The following is a 27,879-nucleotide window of genomic DNA, read 5'->3' on the forward strand; positions in this document are numbered from 1 at the left end:
TCACGTAGCTTTAACTGAAGACTGGGGGCGGGGAATAGAGGACCGCTGCTCGTGGCTTCGAAGGTGTTACCACAAAGCCTCTTTATATCCCCTTAGAAAGGATTAGATAGTTCACAAGGTTTTGTTTTCTTTACTTTCGCCATAGACTTACCAGCTAGTTAACAACGTGCCATTCCCGCAAGGCGTTAAACCAGGGGTGTCAAACATACGGCCCGCGGGCTGGAACCGACCCCCGGCGAGGTTTGATTAGGCCCATAGGATAATTTAAAAGTGAAAAAAACGACATGGAATTCATATTTTAATGAGGTACAATTCAAGGATTGTCCACTAGGAGCAGAGTCATCCAGTTATGAATATGATTCAAATAGTTCTGAAGAGGAAAGCATACATGTTTTGCAATCGATTAAAGAAGTACTTCCGTGTCATTTTGAGGCATCTGGATGAAATGTAGCATCCCAGAAAATGCACAAAATGGCACCCAAGCTCCGTTGGAAATGGGCTGATTTGTCTGCTGGGAATTTGTGTCAACTAGTATCAAACAGTAGTCTTAGTGCAACACACAACAATTGACCATCGCGTTATTTATGTTTTCCTTCTAATTTCGCCATTAACACGAAGTTTTCAGACCAAACAAAGTACCTAAAATGCATTGTGTGTCGCTTTCTCGGTCAGGGGCGGTCCCTCCGTGACGTCACGTCAGGCATCGTCATCAACTCGAAAAAAAGACTTCCTGAATATTCAGCGCGAGTCTTAAAACGTAAAATATTGCTATATGCCGTGGAATCTTAGTAAAATACGCTCAGTAGAAGTCATTTGAAGTGATTTTACAAGTTACGGACACAACTTGTCCGAAGGCGTCGGTTGTCCTTTAAAGGTAACTTAGTGAGGGTACATTTTGCCTGTAAAGCTAATTACAATACGATACATGTTGATTTATATAGCTTGCAAAATATCCTCCATTGTCACATTTCCTTTCATTTCTTATGTGGAGTCATGTGACCTGGCAACTACTTCCTGGTTACCTGCCCGCAACCCGAGATGCGTCATATCAGCGGCCATTATGAGCGCCAACAACTGCCACTTGAATATTTTAAGTCGGCTGCAGATCAGGTTATAAATTGACGGTGAATTATTGATCGTCATTTTAGTCGATGAATCAGCCCGCATCATTTTGGAAGGGGGACACTTTCACGAAAGCAGCTGTTTTACGACACGGGTTTGTGTTTTTCCATTACTACTTTTGTGAGTATTTTTATGAGAAAACTTGTGAGTCAGACGCTTGAAATGAAAAAAAAAAAGCTTGTTTTGTTGACTAACTGTAGATTAATGATGAGCATTGTTCAAGAAGCGTTTTAAGGTAGGCGATTACCTGTAATTTATTTTTTATTTTTTGAAGGCATTGAAGCAGGATTAGCGGGCGATTATTTAAAAAAAAAAAATAATAATAATAATAATACTGTAATACATTTCATATATAAGCGCTTTTCAAAACTCTCAAGGTCACTTTACAGTCACAGGATAAGCTTTTCTGTGGGTGAGTAGCGGCAGCCACACGCACTAGCGTTCGCTCAACCTGGAAGTAACTCAAATAGATAGAAAGCTAGCTAGCGAGCTAATACATACAGAAATAATAATAATACATTTCATTCATGAGCGCCTTTCAAAACTCTCAAGGTCACTTTATAGTCACAGGATAAGCTTTTCTGTGGGTGAGTAGCGGCAGCCACACGCGCCAGCGTTCGCTCAACCTGGAAGTAACTCAAATAAATAGAAAGCTAGCTAGCTAATAGATGCAGTAATAATAATATTAATAATCATAATACATTTCATTGATAAGCGCTTTTCAAAACTCTCAAGGTCACTTTACAGTCACAGGATAAGCTTTTCTGTGGGTGAGTAGCGGCAGCCACACGCACTAGCGTTCGCTCAACCTGGAAGTAACTCAAATAGATAGAAAGCTAGCTAGCGAGCTAATACATACAGTAATAATAATAATAATACATTTGATTTCTAAGCGCCTTTCAAAACTCTCAAGGTCACTTTACAGTCACAGGATAAGTTTTTTTCTGTGGGTGAGTAGCGGCAGCCACACGCACTAGCGTTCGCTCAACCTGGAAGTAACTCAAATAGATAGAAAGCTAGCTAGCGAGCTAATACATACAGTAATAATAATAATACATTTGATTTCTAAGCGCCTTTCAAAACTCTCAAGGTCACTTTACAGTCACAGGATAAGTTTTTTTTCTGTGGGTGAGTAGCGGCAGCCACACACACTGGCGTTCACTCAACCTGGAAGTAACTCAAATAAATAGAAAGCTAGCTAGCTAATAGATGCAGTAATAATAATATTAATAATCATAATACATTTCATTGATAAGCGCTTTTCAAAACTCTCAAGGTCACTTTACAGTCACAGGATAAGCTTTTCTGTGGGTGAGTAGCGGCAGCCACACGCACTGGCGTTCACTCAACCCGGAAGTAACTCAAATAAATAGCAAGCTAGCTAGCTAATAGATGCAGTAATAATAATATTAATAATCATAATACATTTCATTGATAAGCGCTTTTCAAAACTCAAGGTCACTTTACAGTCACAGGATAAGCTTTTCTGTGGGTGAGTAGCGGCAGCCACACGCACTGGCGTTCACTCAACCCGGAAGTAACTCAAATAAATAGCAAGCTAGCTAGCTAATAGATGCAGTAATAATAATATTAATAATCATAATACATTTCATTGATAAGCGCTTTTCAAAACTCAAGGTCACTTTACAGTCACAGGATAAGCTTTTCTGTGGGTGAGTAGCGGCAGCCACACGCACTGGCGTTCACTCAACCCGGAAGTAACTCAAATAAATAGCAAGCTAGCTAGCTAATAGATGCAGTAATAATAATATTAATAATCATAATACATTTCATTGATAAGCGCTTTTCAAAACTCTCAAGGTCACTTTACAGTCACAGGATAAGCTTTTCTGTGGGTGAGTAGCGGCAGCCACACGCACTGGCGTTCACTCAACCAGGAAGTAACTCAAATAGATAGAAAGCTAGCTAGCGAGCTAATACATACAGAAATAAAAATAATACATTTCATTCATGAGCGCCTTTCAAAACTCTCAAGGTCACTTTACAGTCACAGGATAAGCTTTTCTGTGGGTGAGTAGCGGCAGCCACACGCACTAGCGTTCACTCAACCTGGCAGTAACTCAAATAGATAGAAAGCTAGCTAGCGAGCTAATACATACAGTAATAATAATAATAATACATTTGATTTCTAAGCGCCTTTCAAAACTCTCAAGGTCACTTTACAGTCACAGGATAAGTTTTTTTCTGTGGGTGAGCAGCGGCAGCCACACGCACTAGCGTTCACTCAACCCGGAAGTAACTCAAATAGATAGAAAGCTAGCTAGCTAGCAAATAGCTAGCGAATTGATAACTATTAGCTAGCGAATAGATAGCCAATAGCTAGTGAATAGCTAGCTAATAGCTAGCAGATAGACAAATAAATACGTCCTAAATAGCCGGTGGTTTAATCGACAAGCAGCCTTCTTTCAGAGCGTGCGCAGTGAAAGTTTGCCGCTATTTTCAAACCTCCGTTTGTCAAGCTAATGCCGTCCAATCTAATTCCTCTTGAGGAGATTGCGCTCCTGTTAGGGGAAGGGAGAGGGAATGACGCATCCCAAAGGACAGTAGCTTAACGCTCCCCTCAGTCTAACGTCGCTTGTTGCTCTCGTCGGCTATTTTGAGTATTTATGATCACAAAACCTGTGATGTGATTCTTGTCCATGAGTGAGAAGAAAGTAACATTTGCCATGTAAGTACAAGATAACCAACCGCTTGTCATCCTTTTAGCATTGTTGTTTTCCTGCCAGGCAGAGAGTTGTTGTTTGTCAGTGAAGGCCTTGCGGGAATAAATGTTCTCTATCCTGCATGTCCCTCTGCAAATACTTTATTGCTTTCATCGGCACGTTTTCTTTTAGTTTTATGTCGTGTCGTAACTGCAAAGGTTTTTCGGGTGTGTAATTTTTTTCCAAAACTGCAGTTTTTTTCGACAAACTGTGACCTTATTTATTTATTTATGTATTTATTTAAGGTATTTTATTTATGTAATACTTTTTTCTTAAATGTATTTATTTATTTAATGTATTTATGAAAATATGTATATATTTATGTATGTTTCTATTTATTTATGTAATGTTTTTATGTATTTATTTATTTAATGTATTTTATTTATTTATTTATGAAAAGAACATGTATGTATCTATATATTTATGTATGTTTCTATTGATTGATTTATTTATTTATTTAATATATTTTATTTATTTAATGTATGTATTTATGTACAGTAAAGTCTCGTTATATCGATATTCAAGGGAGTCCGAAAAAATATCGATATAACCGGGACTATCGATATATCCAACCCTGTTTGCATGTAATTTTCTCCGTGCGTGCATAGAAATAGTATCGATATAACCGGGACTATCGATATATCCGATATCGATATAACGAGACTTTACTGTATTTATGTATGTTTCTATTGATTGATTTATTTATTAATATATTTTATTTATTTAATGTATGTATTTATTTATGTATTTATGAAAAGAACATGTATGTATCTATATATGTATGTTTCTATTTATTTATTTACAATATTTCATTTATTTATTTATTTAATGTTTTTGTGTATTTGTTCTTATTTATTGATTTAATGTAATTTATTTATTGAATGTATTTTATTTATTTATTTTATGTATTTATGAAAAGATGTATGTCTCTTTATCTATTTATTTAATTAATAAAAATATTTTATTTATTTATTTATGCTGAAGTTTGTACTGAGAAATCAACATGGTCTATAAAGATATGTACAACTCTAGAGAATACCACCAGGGGTCAGCTCTGAGCCCCTTCTTATTCACCATGGTGATGGATAGGCTGACAGACAATGTTAGACAAGAATCTCCTTGGACCATGATGTTTGCAGATGACATTGTGATCTCTAGCGAGAGCAGGGAAGAAGTGGAGGACAAACTAGAGATGCGGAGGTATGCCCTGGAAAGCAGAGGAATGAAGATCAATCGCAGCAAGATGGAATATGTGTGTGTGTGTGAAAGAGGGATCCAAGTGCAAGAGTGGTGCTACAGGGAGAAGAGATAAAGAAGGTGTAGGATTTTAAGTACTTGGGGTCTATTGTCCAGAGTAATGGAGAGCGTGGAAAAAAAAAAAAAGGGTTTCAGCTATGATGAAAGGGAAGGTATATAACACGGTGGTGAGACCAGCCATGATGTTTGGACTAGAGACAGTGCCACTGAAGAAAAGACAGGAAGCAGAGCTGAAGATGTTGAAGTTTTCTTTGGGAGTGACCAGGTTGGATAGCATAGGATCAGAAATGAGTACAGTAAAGTCTTGTTATATCGATAGTACTGCTTATTATGATACTATTTCTATGAACGCAAGGAGAAAATTTACATGCTGCAGGATCGGATATATCGATAGTCCCGGTTATATCGATATTTTTTCCAACTCCCGAGAATATCGATATAACGAGACTTTACTGTATATCAGAGGGACAACTCATATTAGAGGCTTTGTAGACAAAGTCAGAGAGGTCAGACTGAGATGGTTTGGACATGTCCAGAGGAGAGACAGAGTGACTACATCGGGAGAAGGATGCTGAGCCTTGAACCGCCAGGCAGGAGACCGAGAGGAAGACCATAGAGGAGGTTTATGGATGTTGTCAAAGACGACATGAAGGTAGCTGGTGTGAGAGAAGAGGATGCACAAAACCGGGTTAGATGTAAGACATTGATTTGCTGTGGCGACCCCTGAAGGGAGAAGAAGAAGAAGAGGATACTACATATGTTACTAGAAAAATGTTCGTATGTAACGTTGTTCGTAACTCGAATGTTGGGAAGTAGGGGAGCGTCTGTACACCGGAAAATACGCGAGTTATTTTGTATATGATTTCACCGAACCATTTGCCACTGCAATTTTAACCCCCCTCCCCCCCAGGCGTTCATTGTATGGAGTATATCCCTACAAACCCAGCATGATTGGCCTGGAGAACCTCGGCGATCCATCTGATTACTGGGATATTGTGAAGACCATCGGGAAAGGCACGTACGGCAAAGTTTATCGGGTGACCAGTAAGAAGGATGGAAGTCAGGCAGCGGTCAAAGTGTTGGATCCCATCAATGTAAGTCATAATTCATATTTTTTTTAAGGTTGTGTGATGAAAATTGTTCATGTTTTGGATTTGACTTTGCTAAGTTGCGATGAAGTTTGACGCAACGTGCGCGTTAACAAGTTTTTAGAAGGTCAAATGGAGTACAGTGAGACCTCAACTTACAAACACCTCAACTTACAAACTTTTCGTCTTACAAACGTCAAATTTCTGAAATTTAAACCTTATAATAAGCACTATTTTCATAATACACACCCACCACGGCTGGCGGAGTGATCTTCGGCGGAAGCACACAACCGAACAGCACCAACAGTCCTTATGGAAGGTGACTCTCCTTCCATAAGCCATCAACGACAATCAAAAAGGTCAATAAAACTTTATTGTACACCACAGTTTATTTCTTTAATTACAGTCCTCATGTAATGAGCCTCTCTTTCCAAACAGCAATTCCCTTTGACCTCCAACGCCATTCCATCAAGCCATCAATGACCATCACAAATGTAAATAAAGTGACTTTATGATACAATGCAGTGTATTTCCTTCATTACAATACAATAGCACATTTATTATACATAGAATAAGGTATGTTGTGTGTAGTTTTAAGGCTTATTTAGTTGAAAAGTATATTTTATGGAAACCCGGGAACGGATTATTCCCATTTTAATGGTTTCCTATGGGATTTTTTTTTTGAGATACACACTCTGTCTGGGAACCAATTAAGTTCGTAAGTTGAGGTCTCACTGTAGATCAAAATTGATGTTCTTCTCCTGGTTCTGTTCTTCGCTGGTGTTGGTGGTAATATTTAATCTATAAAATAGTCCGATCACAATGACTATGTAAAGCCGATTTGATTGAAAATAGACCGTTTTGTGAGTTGTGAATTTGACATGACATCGCTCACGCTGAAACTTTTGAAACTGCCTTATCGCAGCATACAAGACACACCAACAGAGTAAGTTGGCTGGAATCTGTGCAGCTGTGACACCCCAAACCCCCTCACACACCTCCATTATTGCTGTTCATTGTCATTTCCCATTTAATTAACTCATTCGCTGCCATTCTCAAATTTTTTCGGGAATTGAAAATTGTGATGGCGCCATGCGCCATCCCTGAATTTGTTCGAGTTTTAGTTTTTCTTGCGGGGTGTGCCGATAAAGCGCTGGTCAGACCTCTGGCAATGTTTGCCTTTTGTCCATGTTAACGCTATGTTACACCTTCAGCTATTTAAAACCACTATATAAATCAATATTTATATATTGCATTGTATTTTGGGCAGCCGCCGCCATTTCAAGCTCAGATAACTCCAGACCCATATAATTTAGGAAATGATAGAGATTAGACAGAATAAGAAGTTATCATATTTAAAAGTTTCATGCTTAGCTGGCCAACCAAACAAAAGGCGCAGATGGCCTGAGGTCAATCTGAGGTCAACAGACACAACCTCTTTAACTGTAATCTTCATCTAGGAGATCTAGCCTTGGACAGAATTTAGGACTTGGGGTAACTCCTTTATCACAGAAGTAATTTACGACTTGAAACTCCTTCGCAGGAAGAGCTCATTAACCAGGTTAAAAATGTATCAGTTCAGGGAAAAGACACTGTTTTATTGCTTACAGCTGTTCGTGCTTAGAACTCAAGACGCGTGGTAAAACTATGTTTTACTAATGTATCACTTAAATGTGCATATATTCTAAATAAATAGCTTTGCAGAGGGCTGCAGAATTCAGGCGTCTGTCATGAATGGCTGCGTCTCCTTCCGGCAGTAAAAGACAATCTTTCTGTGTTCAAGCCTTTGTCCACAGTGTCCGACAGAATATCTCCGACAGGAATTAACTCTTTTTTTTCCGGATGAAAGAAGGTTTCTTATGCTTTATTGAATATTTATATAGTCCTAAATCTCAATATTCTGTGGGTACTGCAATTGGAGTGAAAATGACAAAAACCCTGGCACTGGAGTGGACACATTTTTTTTGCACATCACCTGGCAGTGAATGAGTTAATGATATTCATGTCATTTTTTTATGTTCAAATTCAGCTTTTCCCTCAAGTGGTAGCTCCTCCATTAGCCGTCTATTCTTTATGAATCGACTCATTTATTTGTGTGATTCCGATTCGGTCACGTCGAGCTTCAACTTGAGTGGATGAAGCGCTCAACTTTTCATCATGATTCCGCCCTTGATGGCCTTTGGGATGGCTGCAGTCTCCCGTCTCATTCCTCCGACTGACATGATCACCCCGACATCCAGAAAGGCGTTTTTTTTTTCCATCCTTCTGATTTTGTCTTTCACGGAAAAGTACTGCTGCTCCTTCTACCACTACTCATAACACCACCAAAACTGCTACTGCGTCTATTGGAGCCCATGATAAGAAGAAAGAAACAACAGTGCAGAGCGCCCATGCGTATGCGGAACTGCCGCGGCTTGGAATTCAAGCGGATTTACGTGGGGATGTGAGACAATCCCTTTTTTTTCGTCAATGGACGCTACAACTTTGTGGTTGCTTTGAACATTTAGCTCGTAGCAGACGTGCATATTTCACCATGATGTCCCTGATCCACTGGTGGAAAGGACGCTTTGACCCGCCCCTCTTTCATCTAGAACTGCTTCATATGACAAAGAGGGTGCAGAAAATGCTGAAAGATCGTCTGTACTCCTTAACCCCTTATTTTATTTCCCGTTGTCACCCCAAAAAGGATGTGGATGAAGAAATCGAGGCAGAATACAACATCCTGAGATCCCTCTCCAACCACCCCAACGTGGTCAAGTTTTACGGCATGTTTTACAAGTCGGAAAATTTATCGGGCGGACAGCTCTGGTTAGTCCTGGAGGTGAGCTGCATACCAACAATGTCCATGGAAGACATAAGAATTGTCCATGTGTGTGATAATAAGACAAGGTGATGGTGATACGTCTCTCCATTCTCCGTCCCCTTCGCAGCTCTGCAATGGCGGTTCCGTCACGGAGCTCATCAAAGGGTTGCTAATCCGAGGCCAACGTCTGCGGGAGCCTATTATAGCATACATCTTGTGCAGCGCCCTCCTGGTAAGATGCTAATGTTAGCCTGGAAGGGCTGGAATTCAACATGGAGGGAACATGGCGAGACTTGGGTGGAGAAACCCAGATTCAATGTTGTTATTACTCATCGTTTCCGGTTATTTTTGTTGTGTAATGACGTCCATGTTTTCACTCCTCTCACCTTGAAAAGGGACTCCAGCATTTGCACAACAACCGGATCATCCATCGCGATGTCAAAGGCAATAACATCCTTCTGACGACTGATGGGGGAGTCAAGCTGGTTGACTTTGGTACCTTGTTTCTGAAATTTCTTCTCATTCTGTGGTAGAAATTTTGAAAGGTGGGGTTGATTATTGGATTGGATTGGATATGCCTTTATTAGTCTCACAGTGGAGAAATTGCCCTTGTTGTTTGGAGTGGTGTGTATCCTCGACTTCGACCCTACAGTGATACCTCGGTTTACGAAGCCGTTGGCTTACGAACTTTTCGGTTTACGAACATTAAATTCATGAAAATTTTATCTTGACATACAAACTATTTTTCGGGATACACACGGAGCTGCCACAATGAGTGATGTGTCGTTCGCGAACGAGCCCGTTCGCTTAAAAGAAAATGGCAACCGGCTTGTTTTGGTCCTCTATTCCCCGCCCCCAGTCGTCGGTTAAAGCCACGTGATTGGTCAAGAACGCTGCAGTGAGTGCAGTGAGGAGAATTATGTTTTATGGGGACCTTGGAACGGATTATTCTCATTTTAATGGTTTCATATGGGAAATTAATTTTTGGGTTACACACTTTTCGCCTTACACACTCTATCTGGGAACCGATTAAGTTCATAAGCCAAGGTATCACTGTATTCTTACTGAAAGCCCCCCCGCCCCCCTTTGCCACTATGACGTCGTTTGATTTCATGGACGGTAGCCTTAACCCCGAGGATATTATTGCTCATTTAAATTACATTATTTTTTTCATATTAAAATGAAAGCTGTTGTGGTAAACGATTCGGAATCCCTCAGGCGTGTTTCTATCCTCGGTGCCGTTGAGATGAAGTGGACCTCACGCTGATAAAAATCTGTCCGACATAATTTGAAATGATCGCAGGGCTTTTGTTGTCCCGCTTGACAGGCTGCCACAGTAAATAATACGCCAGCATTTTAGTTACAGTGATACCTCGGTTTACGAACCCCTTAGCTTACGAACTTTTCGGTTTACGAACGTTAGATTTATTAACATTTTACATTGGCATATGAACTATTTTTCGGGACACAGACGGAGCTGCCACAATGAGTGATGCGTCGTTCGCGAACGAGCCCGTTCTCCTGACAAGAAAATGGCAGCCGGCTTGTTTTGGTCCTCTATTGCCCGCCCCCAGTCGTCGGTTAAAGCCACATGATTGGTCAAGAAACGCAGCAGTGAGGGGGTGGGGCTTACAGACAGAGAGTGAAGCCATTCTCCAAAAAACAAAATGGCAGCCGACATTTTTTTGTCCTTAATTCCCCGCCCCCAGTCTTCGGTTAAAGCCACATGATTGGTCAAGAACACAGCAGTGAGGGGAGGTGGTTTAGACATTAAAGAGACAGGCAGACAACAGTGAGAGTTTCAACTTTGATAGTTCAAAGGCAGAGTGTAGACTGCAAGGTTAAAATTCCCATCAGTCAGGCTACACAAATAACCCACACAAGCCATCTGTACACTTGAAGCAAAAAGCGATCAACCCAGCTAAACAGAAGACAATTGATGATGAACTAGATAAAATTATCGCAGCGAAAGCACTTACAAGGGAGCATTCCTCAAGATGGTGAAAGAAGAAGGCTACGTTCCTCATCAAGTGTTTAATGCTGATGAAACCGGCCACCCTATTCCATCAAGCCATCAACGACCATCACAAAGGTAAATAAAAACAACTTTATTATACTGTACAGTTTATTTATTTAATTAGAATACAGTATAGCACCTTTATTATACATCAAATAAGGTATATTTTGTGTAGTTTTAAGACTTAGAAAATAAGAAAGTAGAAAATTATGTTTTATGGGTACCTGGGAACGGATTATTCTCATTTTAATGGTTTCCTATGGGAAATTCATTTTTGGGATACACACTTTTCGCCTTACACACTCTGTCTGGGAACCAATTAAGTCCGTAAGCCAAGGTATCACTGTATTTATTTATCTGCGACTTTGTTCTCGCTGCTTTTAAATCACCGTCTTGTGTTGTTTTTTTTCCAGGCGTTTCGGCACAACTGACCAGCGCACGGTTGCGAAGGAACACGTCTGTCGGGACACCATTTTGGATGGCTCCTGAGGTCAGTAATACTCATTTTTTTTGGGTTCTGAAATGTCAAACGTGAATTGTTACCCAGGCGGAGAAGGGAGAGGTTGAGCTATTTCTGTACCCCCTACCCCCATTTGGTGTCATTATGTATTCCCCTCCACGGGAGCACCTCAAGGTTAATAGCTGGGAGACCGCGGCCCGCCAGTTTCTCTGTGGCAGAAATCAAGCGGCGTGATAAGGTTGTAAGAAAAGCACCTCAGGGGCCATTAGACTAAACTCAGCTGTTTAATGCTGTGCCAATTATAATTATTGAGTGGGAAATTCGCCCAACTGGTCAGTAAATACAGGCCCCATCGATCATATGTATATAGTGATACTTCGGTTTTACGAAGCCCTTGGCTTACGAACTTTTCGGTTTACGAACGTTAGATTTATGATAATTTTACCTTGGCATACAAACTATCTTTCGGGATACACACGGAGTTGCCACAATGAGTGATGTGTCGTTCGCGAACGAGCCCGTTCTTCCGACAAGAAAATGGTAGCCGGCTTGTTTTGGTCCTCGATTCCTCACCCCCAGTCTTCGGTTAAAGCCACGTGATTGGTCAAGAACGCAACAGTGAGGGGGTGGGGGTTACAGACAGAGAGAGAGAGTGAAGCCATTTTCCAAAAAACAAAATGGCAGCCGAATTTTTTTTTGTCCTCTATTCCCCGCCCCTAGTCTTCGGTTAAAGCCACGTGATTGGTCAAGAACGCAGCAGTGAGTCGGGGAGGTTTAAACATTAAAGAGACAGGCAGACGACAGTGAGAAAGTTTCAACTTTGATAGTTCAAAGGCAGAGTGTAGACTGCAAGGTTAAAATATCTCATCAATCAGGCTCCACAAATAACCCGCACAAGCCATCTGTACACTTGATGCATAAAGCTATCAACCCAGCTAAACAGAACACAATTGATGAGGAACAAGGTAAAATTATGGCAGAGAAAGCACCTACAAGGGATCACTCCTCAAGATGGTGAAAGAACAAGGCTACGTTCCTCATCAAGTGTTTAATGCTGATGAAACCGGCCACTCCATTCCATCAAGCCATCAAAGACCATCACAAAGTTAAATAAAACCACTTTATTATACAGTACAGTTTATTTCTTTAATTGTACTACCATAGCACATTTATTATACGTAAAATAAGGTATATTTTGTGTAGTTTTAAGGCTTAGAAAATTAGAAAGTAGAAAATTATGTTTTATGGGGACCTGGGAACGGATTGTTCTCATTTTAATGTTTTCCTATGGGGAATTAATGTTTAGGATACACACTTTTTGCTTTACACACTCTTTCTGGGAACCAATTAAGTTCGTAAGTCAAGGCATCACTGTAAAGTAACAACCATAACAATCAAACATATTGATATCCAATGCAGTGCAATTTTCTGCTTCTGTCTTCCATACAATTCCATGGTTGTGTTCCCTCATGAATTCCTCATGAAGTGCCAGTTGCGTTTTGACTAAATTAAGAGACAATATTGGCCTTTTTTTCTCCCCCCCCTGCATGTTACCAGGTGATAGCCTGTGAACAACAATATGATTACTCCTATGACGCCCGCTGTGACGTTTGGTCTCTGGGTATCACCGCCATCGAGCTTGCAGATGGAGACCCCCCTCTGGCTGACATGCACCCTGTCAAAGCGCTCTTCAAGATCCCACGGTAAGTCCACTAGAGGGAGCCCCTGGCCTTCACCTGAAAGCCGCTTCTTTATGTGGATGCACAGAACAATTTTTTTTTTAAATCTGCACAATCATTCAGTCAGTCATCACCTGGAAGGGGGAAATATGCTGGTCTGATTGCAATTAGCATTGATGATTAGCGCCATTCAAACATAGATGAGGCTTGCTAGATAGAATACAGAAAGATTTTCATCCATAGTCAATTTTACAACAAGGTGACTTCATGGCCTTAAAAACTATAAACAGCTCTCTGGCTCTGTCTGCCTGTCTCTGTCTCTCTCTCTCTCTGTCTCTCTTTGTCTTTCTCTGTCTGCCCCTGTCTCTCTTTCTATGTCTCTGTCATTATATACAGTAGTTTATTTCTTTAATTATAATCCCATAGCACATTTATTATAAATGAAATAAGGTATATTTTGTGTAGTTTTCAGGCTTAGAAAATTAGAAAGTAGAAAATTACGTTTTATGGGGACCTTGGAATGGATTATTCTCATTTTAATGGTTTCCTATGGGAAATTAATTTTTGGGATACACACTTTTCGCCTTACACACTCTGGGAGCCAATTGAGTTCGGAAGCCAAGGAATCACTATATTTTGTGTAGTTTTAAGGCTTATTAAGTAGAAAATGATGTTTTATGGGGACCTGGGAACTGATTATTCTCATTTTAATGGTTTCCTATGGGAAATTAATTTTTGGGATACACACTTTTCGCCTTACACACTCTGTCTGGGAGCCAATTGAGTTCGTAAGCCAAGGAATCACTATATTTTGTGTAGTTTTAAGGCTTATTAAGTAGAAAATGATGTTTTATGGGGACCTGGGAACTGATTATTCTCATTTTAATGGTTTCCTATGGGAAATTAATTTTTGGGATACACACTTTTCGCCTTACACACTCTGTCTGGGAGCCAATTGAGTTCGGAAGCCAAGGTATCACTGTACATTCGGAAATGGCAGTGAATGAGTTCATGGTTAGAGCACCTGCCCTAAACTTCTATAGTTCTGGGTTTGAGTTCTATTACTGACTGAATTATTTATAATTTTCAAGCTGTCAAATTGTTTATCTATTTGTCATTTTGCCACCTCTCTCCCCAAAGTCAGCTAGGATAGTCACTCGCGACTCTAGTGAGGAATGAAAAAAAAAAATGGATGGCCAAGACCTGCTGGAGTCCAAATAGATAGTTTGCGCTTTCACGGGCGAAACGGCAACCCTGGTCGCCGTATAAATCACATCTAAGGTGTTGAACCGTGAAATGATTCTGTTAACATGTCATTTCTCTCCAATATATTTTGCCGTCACAGCAGACCAAAGGAATCTGGTGTAAATGATGACTCCTCTATTGAATGACTTTCTGAATAGGGAAATGTGTTCCACCGTTGAGTTTGAAGTTGCGCTACCGGTGATTCATGACCGGGTCGGAGGAATTTATCATGACAGATTTTGATGATTGTACAAACGTGAGCCTTTTTGCTAATTCAATACAAGGTATTAACAGAGGCTCTGAAGTTAGGCCTTTAGGAGAAGTTATGCCTTAGGAGGTCGGAGGAAGGGAATTGCTGTTTGGAAGGAGAGTCAAATTCCATCAGGACTGTAATTAAAGAAATAAACTGTACTATATAATAAAGTCGTTTATTTACCTTTGTGATTGGTCATTGATGGAATGGAGTGGCCGGTTTCATCAGCATTAAACACTTGAAGAGGAACGTAGCCTTCTTCTTTCACCATTTTGCGGAATGATCCCTTGTAGGTGCTTTCTCTGCCATAATTTTACCTAGTTCCTCATCAATTGTGTTCTGTTTAGCTGGGTTGATAGCTTTTTGCATCAAGTGTACAGATGGCTTTTGCGGGTTGTTTGTGGAGCCTGATTGATGGGATATTTTAACCTTGCAGTCTACACTATGCCTTTGAATTATCAAAATTGAAACTAGTCCAAATTTCACTGTTTTCTGTCCATTTTCTCGCTCTCTCTGTTGTTTGCCTATTTATTTAATGTTTAAACCCCACCCCTAACTGCTGCATTCTTGACCAATCACGTGGCTTTAAGCGAAGACTGGGAATAGAGGACAAAAACAGTCGGCTGCCATTTTCTTTTTCGGAGAACGGGCTCGTTCGCGAACGACACATCACTCATTGTGGCAGCTCCGTGTGCATCCCGAAAAATAGTTTGTATGCCAAGGTAAAGTTTTCATCAATTTAACATTCATAAACCGAAAAGTTCGTAAGCCAAGGGATTCGTAAACCGAGCTATCACTGTATATTGAATATCACAGGCCATATTTGTATTTGTCATTAATTTTGCAGTTGATGGCTTGACAACTTTTACCTTCTGACATCCTCCATTACCTTCACACTTGGATATTATGAGCTCACGTCTGTCAACCACACCGCAGCTCAATTAATCAAATAGAGGCGGAAAGACGAGAAATGGAGGCAAAGACGTCTTCTCAAATGTGCTAATACAGACAGCCGTAGCCATCTCGCTATTTAAACTTGCTGTACAGACGCGTGACTGTTCTCCGAGAAGCAAGTATTTCCGGCGCATAAAGAGTGAAGGTGACCTCGGTTCATGGAGCTCACAGGATGTTTATAGCCTGTTGGGGGTGAAAGTCACTTCCAGCCGGGTACAAATTGCCATTGTGGAAACACAATGTTTATTAGATACTGTAATCAAGGGGTCATGTGATGACCACGATGAGTGAGTGGACTGATGCTTACCCTCAATGTCATTCACTGCCATTCCTGAATGTATTCAGAAATTGAAAATCCGACGAAGAGCGCCATTTCAGAATTGGCTTGGGTTTAGTTTTTTATGCTTGGGTGTTGATAAAGCGCTGGTCAGACCTCTGGCAATGTTTTTTTTTTTTTTTTTTTTCTTCCCCCCTTCCACAAGTGGGCGGGATTTCCCCCTTTTCCATGTTCATGCTTTTTTCAGTTGTGTTTCTAGCGCTATATAAACCAATATGTATGTATTGCATTGTATTTTGGACTAAAGCCCCCATTTCAAGCTCAGATAACTCCAGAACCATATACAGGTAACATCCGACTTACCTTATCTTATCTGCCTGTCTCTTTAATGTTTAAACCACCTCCCCTCACTGCTGCGTTCTTGACCAATCACGTGGCTTTAACCGAAGACTGGGGGCGGGCAATAGAGGACAAAAACAGTCGGCTGCCATTTTGTTGTTAGAAGAACGGCCTCGTTTGCGAACGACACATCAATCATTGAGGCGGCTCCGTGTACGAAAAAAAAGTTTGTCTGCCAAGGAAAAGTTTTCAGAAATGTAACGTTCGTCAACCGAAAAGTTCGTAAACCGAGGGGTTTGTAAACCGAGGTACAGTAAAGTCTCGTTATATCGATATCGGATATATCGATAGTCCCGGTTATATCGATACTATTTCTATGCACGCACTGAGAAAATTACATGCAAACAGGGTCGGATATATCGATAGTCCCGGTTATATCGATATTTTTTCGGACTCCCTTGAATATCGATATAACGAGACTTTACTGTATCACTGTAATTCCGATCCACATAATTTTTACTAATTTCATTGTTTCCATTTATTTATTTTTGACAAAACGCAATCTTTAAATAACAAGAGACATAAAACATCCTATGGGATGTGTAGGATTATCAAAGCTGCATACTGAGCAGCACGCTAAAATCTTTCTTTGCGCTCATTTTTGTCTTTCTGCGAGGCTTAGCGCCAGCCGTCAAGTACCGTTGACACCTCCGATTTCGCCTCAATCCACACCGAGGAGAGACTTGACAGTACGCGCTCTTTCCCGGCCCGCAATTTGAATAAGACGTTCATGTTTACAATATTAGCCGCCACTCTCACCAGTACTCAAAAGCTACAAATAACAAAAATACCCGAGTTTCCCAAGCACAATAAGCACACTTGAGAGCGTTATCTCCAGCGCGTGTGCTTTTTTTTTTTTTTTTTTTTCAATCGACACAGTAACGCATAAGTAGTGCGTAGCGACATCAAGGCGAGAAAACGTGTCTCCAGGCTCACATTGAAGCTCCCATTGAAGCAGTCACTTTACCGCCTTTGATCTGCACTTTGCGAGGGATCCTCTGCTTTGATTTTTTTTTTTGGATCGTGCGAGGTTGTTTGAAAATGACAAGATTTTCCTTCCAAAAAATGAGTCAGTGCAATAGGGTGGGAAGAGAATGTTACATTCTATGTATGTACAAGTCTTTATTACATGGACAGAGTTGAAAATAAATAAATAAGTAGACAGACAGACACATACATGCATACATACATGCATACATACATGCATACATGCATGCATACATGCATACATACATACATACATACATACATACATACATACATACATACATACATGCATGCATGCATGCATGCATGCATACATACATACATACATACATAAGCGAATGGATACAAAAATAAATAAATATATACATGAATAAATAAATACATAAATGGCTATGTAGCTAAATAACCAAATAAATTAATACATAGATAAAAAAAAACAAATAAACACACCAACAAACATAAATAAATGAATGGATAAATAGATGAATGAATTGATAAATGAATGAATAAATAAATAAATAAATAAATAAATAGATGGATGGATAACTGGCTATGTCGCTAACTCGCTATGTAGCTAACTGGCTAACTAACCGAATAATTAAGTACATGAATAATAAAAAAAATGAATAAATACATTAACACTCCAACAATGACATAAATAAATAATAGCTAACTAGCTAACTAACCACATTATTAAATACATAAATAAACCGAATAAATACATACACACACCAATAAACACACCCATAAATAAATACATAAATAAATAAATAAATAAATAAATAGCCAGACAGAGAGAGAGTGAAGCCATTCTCCCCCCAAAAAAAATGGCTGCCAACATTTTTTTGGTCTCTATTCCCCGCCCCCAGTCTTCAGTTAAAGCCACGTGATTGGTCACGAACGCAGCAGTGAGGGGCGGTGGTTTAAACATTAAAGAGACAGGCAGACGACAGTGAGAGTTTCAACTTTGATAGTTCAAAGGCAGAGTGCAGACTGCAAGGTTAAAATTTCCATCAATCAGGCTCCACAAATAACCCGCACAAGCCATCTGTACACTTGATGCAAAAAGCTATCAACCCAGCTAAACAGAACACAATTGATGAGGAACAAGGTAAAATTATCGCAGAGAAAGCACCTACAAGGGATCATTCCATCAAGCCATCCTCAACCATCACAAAGCTAAATAAAACGACTTTATTATACAGTACAATGTATTTCTTTAATTATAATACCATAGCACATTTATTATACATAAAATAAGGTATATTTTGTGTAGTTTTAAGGCTTAGGAAATTAGAAAGTAGAAAATTATGTTTTATGGGGACCTGGGAACGGATTATTCTCATTTTAATGGTTTCCAATGGGAAATTATTTTTTGGGATATACACTTTCTGCTTTACACACTCTGTCTGGGAACCAATTAAGTTCGTAAGCCAAGGTATCATTGTGTGTATGTATATATATATATATATATATATATATATATATATATATATATATATATATATATATATATATATATATAAATCTTTTCTGATGTTCTTTCAGAAATCCTTCACCTACCCTGAAAAATCCAGATGAGTGGTGCAGAAGTTTCTGCCATTTCATCGGCCAGTAAGATTCATCAATATTTGCTTATTTATTTATTCAAAATTTTTTATGATATTTTATTTTGTGGCTGTGTACCGTGAGATAGTCAATGCTTTTATTTTACTTTGCTTTTCAAAGTAATTGTCCTATACAAAAGCATGTTAAATATATTCGGGATTAGAGCCAGAATATATATCGTTTTTTGTTTATTTGTTTATTATTCATTGTTTGTTTATTCATTATTATTTTTATAATTTATTATTATTATGATTATTTATATCATATTTATATCTACTGTATGTATATCTATTTGAGTTACTTCCGGGTTGAGTGAACGCTGGCGCATGTGGCTGCCACTGCTCACTCACAGAAAAACTGATCCTGACTGTAAAGTGATCTTATTTTTATTATTTATTATATTTATTTATGATTATTATTTATTTATATTATATTTCTATGTACTGTAAGTATATATATGTATATATCGCATGTGTGTATATATGTATATATACTGTGTGTGTAGTTTTCTATCTATTTGAGTTACTTCCGGGTTGAGTGAACGCTGGCGCATGTGGCTGCCACTGCTCACCCACAGAAAAATTGATCCTGACTGTAAAGTGACCTTATTTTTTTTATTTATGATTATTATTTATTTAGATTATATGTATATGTACTGTATGTATATATATGTATATATACCGTGTGTGTGTATATATATATGTATATATACTGTGTGTGTGTAGTTTTCTCTCTATTTGAGTTACTTCCGGGTTGAGTAAACGCTGGCGCATGTGACTGCCACTGCTCACCCACAGAAAAACTGATCCTGACTGTAAACTGACCTTATTTTTATTATTTATTATATTATTATTATTTATTTATATTTATGTATATTATCTTTATATTTACTGTATGTATATATATATGTATATATACCGTGCGTGTATATATATATGTATATATACTGTGTGTGTGTGTGTGTGTGTGTGTGTGTGTGTGTGTGTGTGTGTGTGTGTGTGTGTGTGTGTGTGTGCGTGCGTGTGTGTGTGTGTGTGTAGTTTTCTATCTATTTGAGTTACTTCCGGGTTGTATAAACGCTGGCGCATGTGACTGCCACTGCTCACGCACAGAAAAACTGATCCTGTGACTGTAAAGTGACCTTGAGATTTTTGAAAGGCGCTTACAAATGAAATGTATTATTATTATTATTATTATTATTATTATTATTATTATTATTATTATTATTATTATTATTAGAATGCATCCTTTCCGTTTCCACGGTTACCCATGAGCACATGTACAGTTTGAGCTGTAAAAGCAATGCTTAGGCAAACACTGCACATCCCTGATAGGAAGCCTTGGCAGGGCTTGTTTGGACTGCGCGGCCATGGCGACCGCATCCACGATTAGCCACTCAGATTTTTTTTTTTTTTAGTCGCTCACTCTGTGTTTTCTCCCTTTTGGAGCATCTGTTGAATATATCTGTTAGTTTGCTACAATGTTCAGGTGATCACCGTTGAGCTTTTTTTTTTCTTCTGTACTGTCACTCCAAAAATATATTTAAATATATTTCTTTTGGTTGCTTCCAAGGTGTCTAATAAAGGATTTTGAGGCACGTCCTTCAGTGACTCATCTTCTGGAGCATCCCTTCATCAAAAAGGCCCACGGCAAAGATGTGAGTCTTCGACAGCAGCTGGCGGCGCTTATCAAAGAGCAACAAGAATTGGGATGTGCGGCCAAAACTAAGTAAGTTTATTTATACTCATCTAGATTTTGCTCTCATAGAAGAAGACACAAAACTTAATTGCGATCATATTCGACTCCAGTAGGGGGCAGGCTCTCATCTTTTTTTTTTTTTTTTTTTTGCTTGGAGATGATAAAGAGCGTAGCAAAACATATCAATGTGTGTGTGGTTAAAAAAATAAGGTGTGTGAGTGTGACTAATTTAGTGTGACTGATGCTGACTAAACGTATTTTAATAAAAACACACCATTAGCATCATGAATAAATCCATCATATTGTATAATGTCATTGATCTCATCAATTAAACCATTAAAATAATCCTTTTTCTCACAGCCCAATGTCGATACATATTTGATCAACTATAAATGTCTTTCTAAATGCAATTTGCATTTTATTTACTTTCATGTATACTGTATTAATGATAATTTATTATCTATACCAGCACATAAAACGAAACGAGTCTTTAATGGTTTTTACAAAGCTAACGTAGCGATCATTAGCTTCAAGTCTAGTTAATTCTTGACCATGCCAAATTATAACCATGGAATCATAAACACGCTAGATGGATTTACTGTATGTATGTATGTGTGCGTGTGTGTGTGTGTGTGTGTGTGTGTGTGTGTGTAAGTGTGTATGCAAATTCGTGTGTGTATGTATGTATATATGTGTGTGTATGGTTGTGTGTATATATATGCATACATGTGTGTATGTATGTATATGTGTGTATGTATATACAGTATATATGTGTGTATGTATGTAGATAAGTGCGTCTAAGTGTGTATCCATGTGTGTGTGTATGTATGCTTACATGTGTGTATGTATGTGTGTGTATGGTTGTATGTATATGTGTGTACGTATGTGCAGTATATATGTGTGTATGTATATATGCGTGTGTGTGTGTGTGTGTAAGTGTGTATGCAAATTCGTGTGTGTATGCAAATGTGTGTATGTATGTATATATGTGTGTGTATGGTTGTATGTATACATGTGTGTATATATATGCATACATGTGTGTATGTATGTATATGTGTGTATGTATATACAGTATATATGTGTGTATGTATGTAGATAAGTGCGTCTAAGTGTGTATCCATGTGTGTGTGTATGTATGCTTACATGTGTGTGTGTGTGTGTATGGTTGTATGTATATGTGTGTACGTATGTACAGTATATATGTGTATGTATGTGTATGTGTGTGTCTATGTATGTGTTTTTATGTGTGTGTACTGTATGTATGCACGTGTGTATGTATATATGTATATGTGGGTATGTATGTATATGTGTGTATGTATATACAGTATATATGTGTGTGTGTGTATATATGTGTGTGTGTGTGTATATATATATGTGCATATGTCTGTTTGTGTATGTATATATATATGTGTGTATGTATATATTTGTGTGTATGTATATATGTGTGTGTGTATGTATATATATATGTGTGTGTGTTTGTTTATATACAGTATATATGTGTGTGTGTATACACGTATATGTGTGTGTATGTATATGTGTGTGTGTCTATGTATGTGTTTTTATGTGTGTGTACTGTATGTATGCACGTGTGTATGTATATATGTATATGTGGGTTTGTATGTATATGTGTGTATGTATATACAGTATATATGTGTGTGTATATGTATATATGTGTGTGTGTGTGTGTGTGTGTGTATATATGTGCATATGTCTGTATATATATATGTGTGTATGTATATATTTGTGTGTGTATGTATATATGTGTGTGTGTATGTATATATATATATATATATATATGTGTGTTTGTTTATATACAGTATATATGTGTGTGTGTATACACGTATATGTGTGTGCATGTATGTATATACAGTACTGTATATTTGTATTTATTTAAAAAACTACACAGCTTGTGCAATGCCTGCCATTGATTTGTACGCGATGGCACAAAAAAAACACTCAAGTCAGCCATCTGTTAAGAAATCCCGATATTTGCACCGCGACCCCCCCACCCCACTCGCAAAGTAGTTCACCAAACCTGCCCTTGACTGAGTGTTTTGATGTCGTGCCAACTCTGTTTACCCCCGAGAGAGATCCCAAATTCCTGTCCTGAATGAAAATGGATAATGGGATTAGCAGCATGTAGACCGAGAACTGCGCTCGCCCGGTTTGGTCTCTCGAGCCACAGATCAGACGCACAATGGCTCCCCGATAAGAAGAATAAAAGACGTGGAGGAGTTTAAAAGGATGCTGCTGTAGGTGCAAAATTAAGATCGTCTTCAAAGTAGCGAGGCACCATAACAGAAGTCGCCCGTTCTGGAGGGACGGAATGATGTCGCTTGATCCGCCAAGTCGTATCGACTATGCGGCATTTGCACTCCATTCGGAATATGAAATAAATGCACAGGCAGAGTGGGAAGTGACTCGTGACCTCCAGCTTGAATTTATACAATAGGGTTAGAAAAGATCAAGACATTGACTGTGAGTTCCCCAGGAAAAAAAAATAGGTCATTGTCAGTGTCTGAAACTCATGACAAAAAGTTAGTGGACACCAGGGCAGACAACTCTGAAAAGTAGCCTACCCGGCCATAAAGATGCATGCCCCATTTTTCACGACTTGAAACACAATAAAACGACTAATTGCAAAAAAAAAAAAAAAAACATTGTTGCGAAGTATAAATCCTCCCTTGCTTAATTTATGGTAAATATCCCTTGCTGAAGATATTGCTCCAGTTGTCGTTTGTCGTCATGGTGCATAATACAGCGTTTACATTTACGTTGCCTGCTAAAAGTCATATGGACACCTCTTTCTAAGCGCCTTTCAAAACTCTCAAGTACACTTTACAGTCACGGTATAGTCCGAAGCATGAAACAGGCTTCTGATTTGGCCAATCAGAAGACTGTTTCGTGCTTCGTACTATACCGTGACTGTAAAGCGTACTTGAGAGTTTTGAAAGGCGCTTAGAAAGAGGCCAAGTACACTTTACAGTCACGGTATAGTCCGAAGCACGAAACAGGCTTCTGATTTGGCCAATCAGAAGCCTGTTTCGTGCTTCGGACTATACCGTGACTGTAAAGCGTACTTGGCACCTTTCAAAACTCTCAAGTACACTTTACAGTCACGGTATAGTCCGAAGCATGAAACAGGCTTCTGATTTGGCCAATCAGAAGCCTGTTTCGTGCTTCGTACTATACCGTGACTGTAAAGCGTACTTGGCACCTTTCAAAACGCCCAAGTACACTTTACAGTCACGGTATAGTCCGAAGCACGAAACAGGCTTCTGATTTGGCCAATCAGAAGCCTGTTTTGTGCTTCGGACGTTATTTCAAACACTGTCATTATAATGAAATTGTACTTTATGAAAGCATATACAGGTAACATCCGAGTTACGACCGGGTTCCATTCAGACAAAAACGGTCGTAAATCTAAAAGCATTCAAAATGGCCGACGCCAGGTTTATACGACCGAATAGTATACGATGTCAATCTGTTGTTTTTAAAGAACGTTTTTCTATTGAATACTATTACAGTAAAGTCTCGTTATATCGATATCGGATATATCGATAGTCCCGGTTATATCGATACTATTTCTATGCACGCACGGAGAAAATTACATGCAAACAGGGTCGGATATATCGATAGTCCCGGTTATATCGATATTTTTTCGGACTCCCTTGAATATCGATATAACGAGACTTTACTGTATATACCAAAATGTTGACAGTTCATTTATCAATCTTATAACTTTGAGTGTCATTTTAATCATTTTATATTTTGTATTATCGATCTTTATTACTTTGTCAGCTCACACGCTTTCTGCTAACCCAAATACGAACGGCTTCCCACGCATACACTCTCTTGTAAAATCGCTCTCCCCACTAACGGAGAAGCTACAAGAGGTCGCCCAACACATGCCTTACGTGACGTCACGTGAATATTCAGCGTGAGTCTTAAAACGTAAAATATAGCGATATGCAGTGGAATCTTTGTAGAATACGCTCCGTAAAAGTCATTTGAAGTGGCATGATCACATCCTCCGCTTTCATACATTCCAGGCACGAACGGATCAATACTCGTAAAACCCTCATCATAGAGAGTAGTCCCGATGACGATCTGGTCAACCTGGAGTTCTTAGATGAGGTGAGATTTAACGCGCGTTTTATCTCAAAGCGCAAATCGAATATTCCTGAAGGTAACATGTTCTTCTCTAATTTTCCGCAGGAGACCATAATAGGACATCTCCACAAAAGGTATACCGAGCTGCAGGTTTATACGTACGTTGGTGATATCCTCATCGCACTCAATCCTTTCCAGAGCCTCAGCATCTACTCTCCGCAGGTTAGTTAGAAACTAAAATGGCATTTCATCAACTTTATGACAATACAATACAATACATATTGATTTATATAGCGTTTTAACAACAGCTGAAGCTGTAACAAAGCGCTTAACGTGGAGAACTATCATATACAGGAAATAAAGCAGTCACAAAGATAGTAGAAAGCACCAGGGAGTAAAACTAAGACCAAATCTGAATCATGCTCAAAAGTCAAAGAGTACAAGTGAATTTTGAGGTGTGTTTTAAAGACTCAAAGCAAGTTTTACATTCAAAACAAAGCAGCACATGACTGCCACGTTGTAATTTTGGTAGTGACGTATTTGGAAATATGAAGAAAAACTTCCAACTTTGGTTTCATCAGAACATAATACAGTTTTACGAAAGCCTGTCAAAATACATACTGTTAAAAAAAAATCTGAATCTGAATCATCTTTATTGGCCAAGTATTTAGAACACACAAGGAATTTGTGTGTTGTGTGTAGTATCCGAAAAAAGATATGACAAATAAGTATGGAGGACACGAATAAAGGCTAATCTAATCTTATAAATAAGTTATATTTGGATTACTGTTTGGGTTCATGTCTGGTGGATTTGGTGCACATGGATCGGTAGCGCCTGCCCGAGGGGAGTAGCTAGAAAAGGTGGTGGGCAGGGTGCGGAGGGTCCAATAGGATTTTCAGAATCAGGAAGCCTTTAATAGGTTTTCCGCACTCTTGTCTTTATTCTTGCAGTGAAAATAAGGGCTTTGCCAAGAAAGCAAAAAAATAAATGAAAGTCAGGAAAAGCCTACTAAAACACCCAAAACTGCATTTGCAATTAATCACAGGCATTTTCAATGGTGGCCATTCTGTGCTGAATCACATTGAACAGAATGTCTTTTGTGTTGTGTCACATTATTTCGTGTTATTTCGTTTCGTTTTACTTCAAGATGGCGCCGCAAGAGTGGCTGCCTTTACAGCAGCTCCTGTTTTGTTTTTCTACTTCTTCCTTTACTTTCCTTCTCTTACTTTCATCACTTTGCTGCTGTGAAATGTCAATTTCTCCACTGCGAGACGAATAATGGCCAATCCAATTGATCCAGTGACTATTCGATCGCTAAACAATTCATTTCGCTTCTGTTCTTGTAACCACATGAAGTTCACATTCCTCAATTGATGCTTTTCTTTTTTCTTTTTTTAGTTTTCAAAGCTATACCATGGCGTGAAGCGGGCCGATAACCCCCCGCACATCTTTGCAACAGCCGACGCAGCGTATCAAAGCATGGTGACTTTCTGCAAGGATCAGGTAGAGCACGGAAGGAACTCCACAAATCAGTACGAGTGGACAAAATAAGTATGTCCTCTATTCCCCGCCCCCAGTCGTCGGTTCAAGCCACGTGATTGGTCAAGAACGCAGCAGTGAGGGGGGGTGGGGTTTACAGATAGAAAGAGAGAGTGAAGCCGTTCTCCAAAAAAGAAAATGGCAGCCGACATTTTTTTTGTCCTCTATTCCCCGCCCCCAGTCTTCAGTTAAAGCCACGTGATTGGTCAAGAACACAGCATTGAGGGGAGGTGCTTTAAACAGAATGGCAGACGACAGAGAGAAAAATGACAAAATGGATAGAAAACAGTGAAATTTGGACTCGTTTCAACTTTGATAGTTCAAAGGCAGAGTGTAGACTGCAAGGTTAAAATTCCCATCAATCAGGCTCCACAAACAACCCGCACAAGCCATCTGTACGCTTGATCCAAAAAGCTATCAACCCAGCTAAACAGAACACAATTGATGAGGAACTAGATAAAATTATGCTGATGAAACCGGCCACTCCTTACCATCAAGTCATCAACGACCATCACAAAGGTAAATAAAACGACTTTATTATACAGTACAGTTTATTTCTTTAATTATAATACCATAGCATATTTATTATACATAAAATAAGGTGTATTTTGCGTAGTTTTAAGGCTTCGAAAATTAGAAAATTATGTTTTATGGGGACCTGGGAACGGATTATTCTCATTTGAATGGTTTCCTATGGGAAATGAATATTTGGGATACACACTTTTCGCCTTACACACTCTGTCTGGGAACCAATTAAGTTCGTAAGCCAAGGTATCACTATTTCTTTGTTTTCTTTGTTATTAGTGCATCATCATCAGTGGCGAAAGTGGCGCCGGCAAAACGGAGAGCGCTCATTTGATTGTTCAACATCTCACCTTTTTAGGAAAGGTACAGCCTCTTTGTACAACTTATCAATTAGAATCTCAAGAAGCAAGTACCTTTAGATGATGACAAACGTGGTTACAAATGAAAAACAAAGACGTTTTGGGTGTCCTCAGGCAAACAATCGGACTTTACGTGAGAAGATCCTGCAAGTGAACCCGCTCGTGGAGGCCTTCGGTAACGCCTGCACGGCAATCAATGACAACTCCAGTCGCTTCGGAAAGTACCTGGAGATGAAGTTCACGCCTACCGGAGCCGTTATCGGCGCCAAAATATCCGAGTACCTGCTGGAGAAGTCCAGAGTCATCAAACAGGCCATGTCGGTGTCATTCATGCTATACGTGTTTTCACTGTTTGGAATAACAATATAGGAAATATATTGAAAAAATATAGGAATTAAGTTTAGACAAAATTAGTACTCTGCCACCATCTTAGTGCAAAAGAGCTACATTGTTTCCATCTATCTATCTAGCTAGCTAGCTATTAGCTATCTATTAGCTACCTAGCTTTCTATCTGAGTTACTTCCGGGTTGGCGCTTGTGGCTGCCGCTGCTCACCCACAGAAAAGCTGATCCTGCGACTGTAAAGTAACCTTGAGAGTTTTGAAAGGCGCTTAGAAATTAAATGGATTATTAATATTGAAGTAAGCCGAGAAGAGCCATTTTGAAGGGGAAAAAAAAGTGTTTTATCGCCCTCTTGTGGTATCTTGATGCCAAGGCTCTACATCAAAGTGAGTTGAGGAGTTTCATTTTGTAGCATCATTTGGTCTTGTTC

At 39.0% G+C, this 27,879-nt stretch overlaps 1 protein-coding gene across 7 annotated transcripts in view; it reads left to right on the forward strand.

Annotated features, from left to right (window-relative positions):
- Window positions 1-27,879, forward strand: part of myo3b (myosin IIIB) — a 93,534-nt gene that overhangs the window by 1,606 nt on the left and 64,049 nt on the right. For 3 of the 7 annotated variants that reach the window (XR_016115718.1, XR_016115719.1, XM_089002202.1), the window contains exons 1-15: window positions 1,017-1,216; window positions 6,013-6,196; window positions 7,116-7,136; window positions 8,877-9,011; window positions 9,121-9,225; window positions 9,389-9,488; window positions 11,424-11,500; window positions 13,028-13,173; window positions 18,813-18,878; window positions 20,445-20,600; window positions 24,623-24,707; window positions 24,789-24,905; window positions 26,083-26,187; window positions 27,028-27,111; window positions 27,222-27,424. Coding sequence is in view for 5 of the 7 variants with exons in the window: in XM_089002202.1 (XP_088858328.1) it covers window positions 1,152-1,216; window positions 6,013-6,196; window positions 7,116-7,136; window positions 8,877-9,011; window positions 9,121-9,225; window positions 9,389-9,488; window positions 11,424-11,500; window positions 13,028-13,173; window positions 18,813-18,878; window positions 20,445-20,600; window positions 24,623-24,707; window positions 24,789-24,905; window positions 26,083-26,187; window positions 27,028-27,111; window positions 27,222-27,424 (1,649 nt within the window). In the remaining 2 variants the exon portion in view is untranslated. Of the gene's footprint in view, window positions 1-1,016; window positions 1,217-3,589; window positions 3,812-6,012; window positions 6,197-7,115; window positions 7,137-8,876; window positions 9,012-9,120; window positions 9,226-9,388; window positions 9,489-11,423; window positions 11,501-13,027; window positions 13,174-18,812; window positions 18,879-20,444; window positions 20,601-24,622; window positions 24,708-24,788; window positions 24,906-26,082; window positions 26,188-27,027; window positions 27,112-27,221; window positions 27,425-27,879 lie in introns of those variants that run through there. The other 4 variants (XM_089002204.1, XM_089002205.1, XM_089002206.1 and 1 more) reach the window with 3 other exon arrangements.

Source organism: Hippocampus bargibanti, linkage group LG08, assembly GCF_051943395.1.
Source record: "Hippocampus bargibanti isolate YZ-2025 linkage group LG08, ASM5194339v1, whole genome shotgun sequence".
In the NCBI taxonomy this organism is placed as follows: Eukaryota; Metazoa; Chordata; class Actinopteri; order Syngnathiformes; family Syngnathidae; genus Hippocampus; species Hippocampus bargibanti.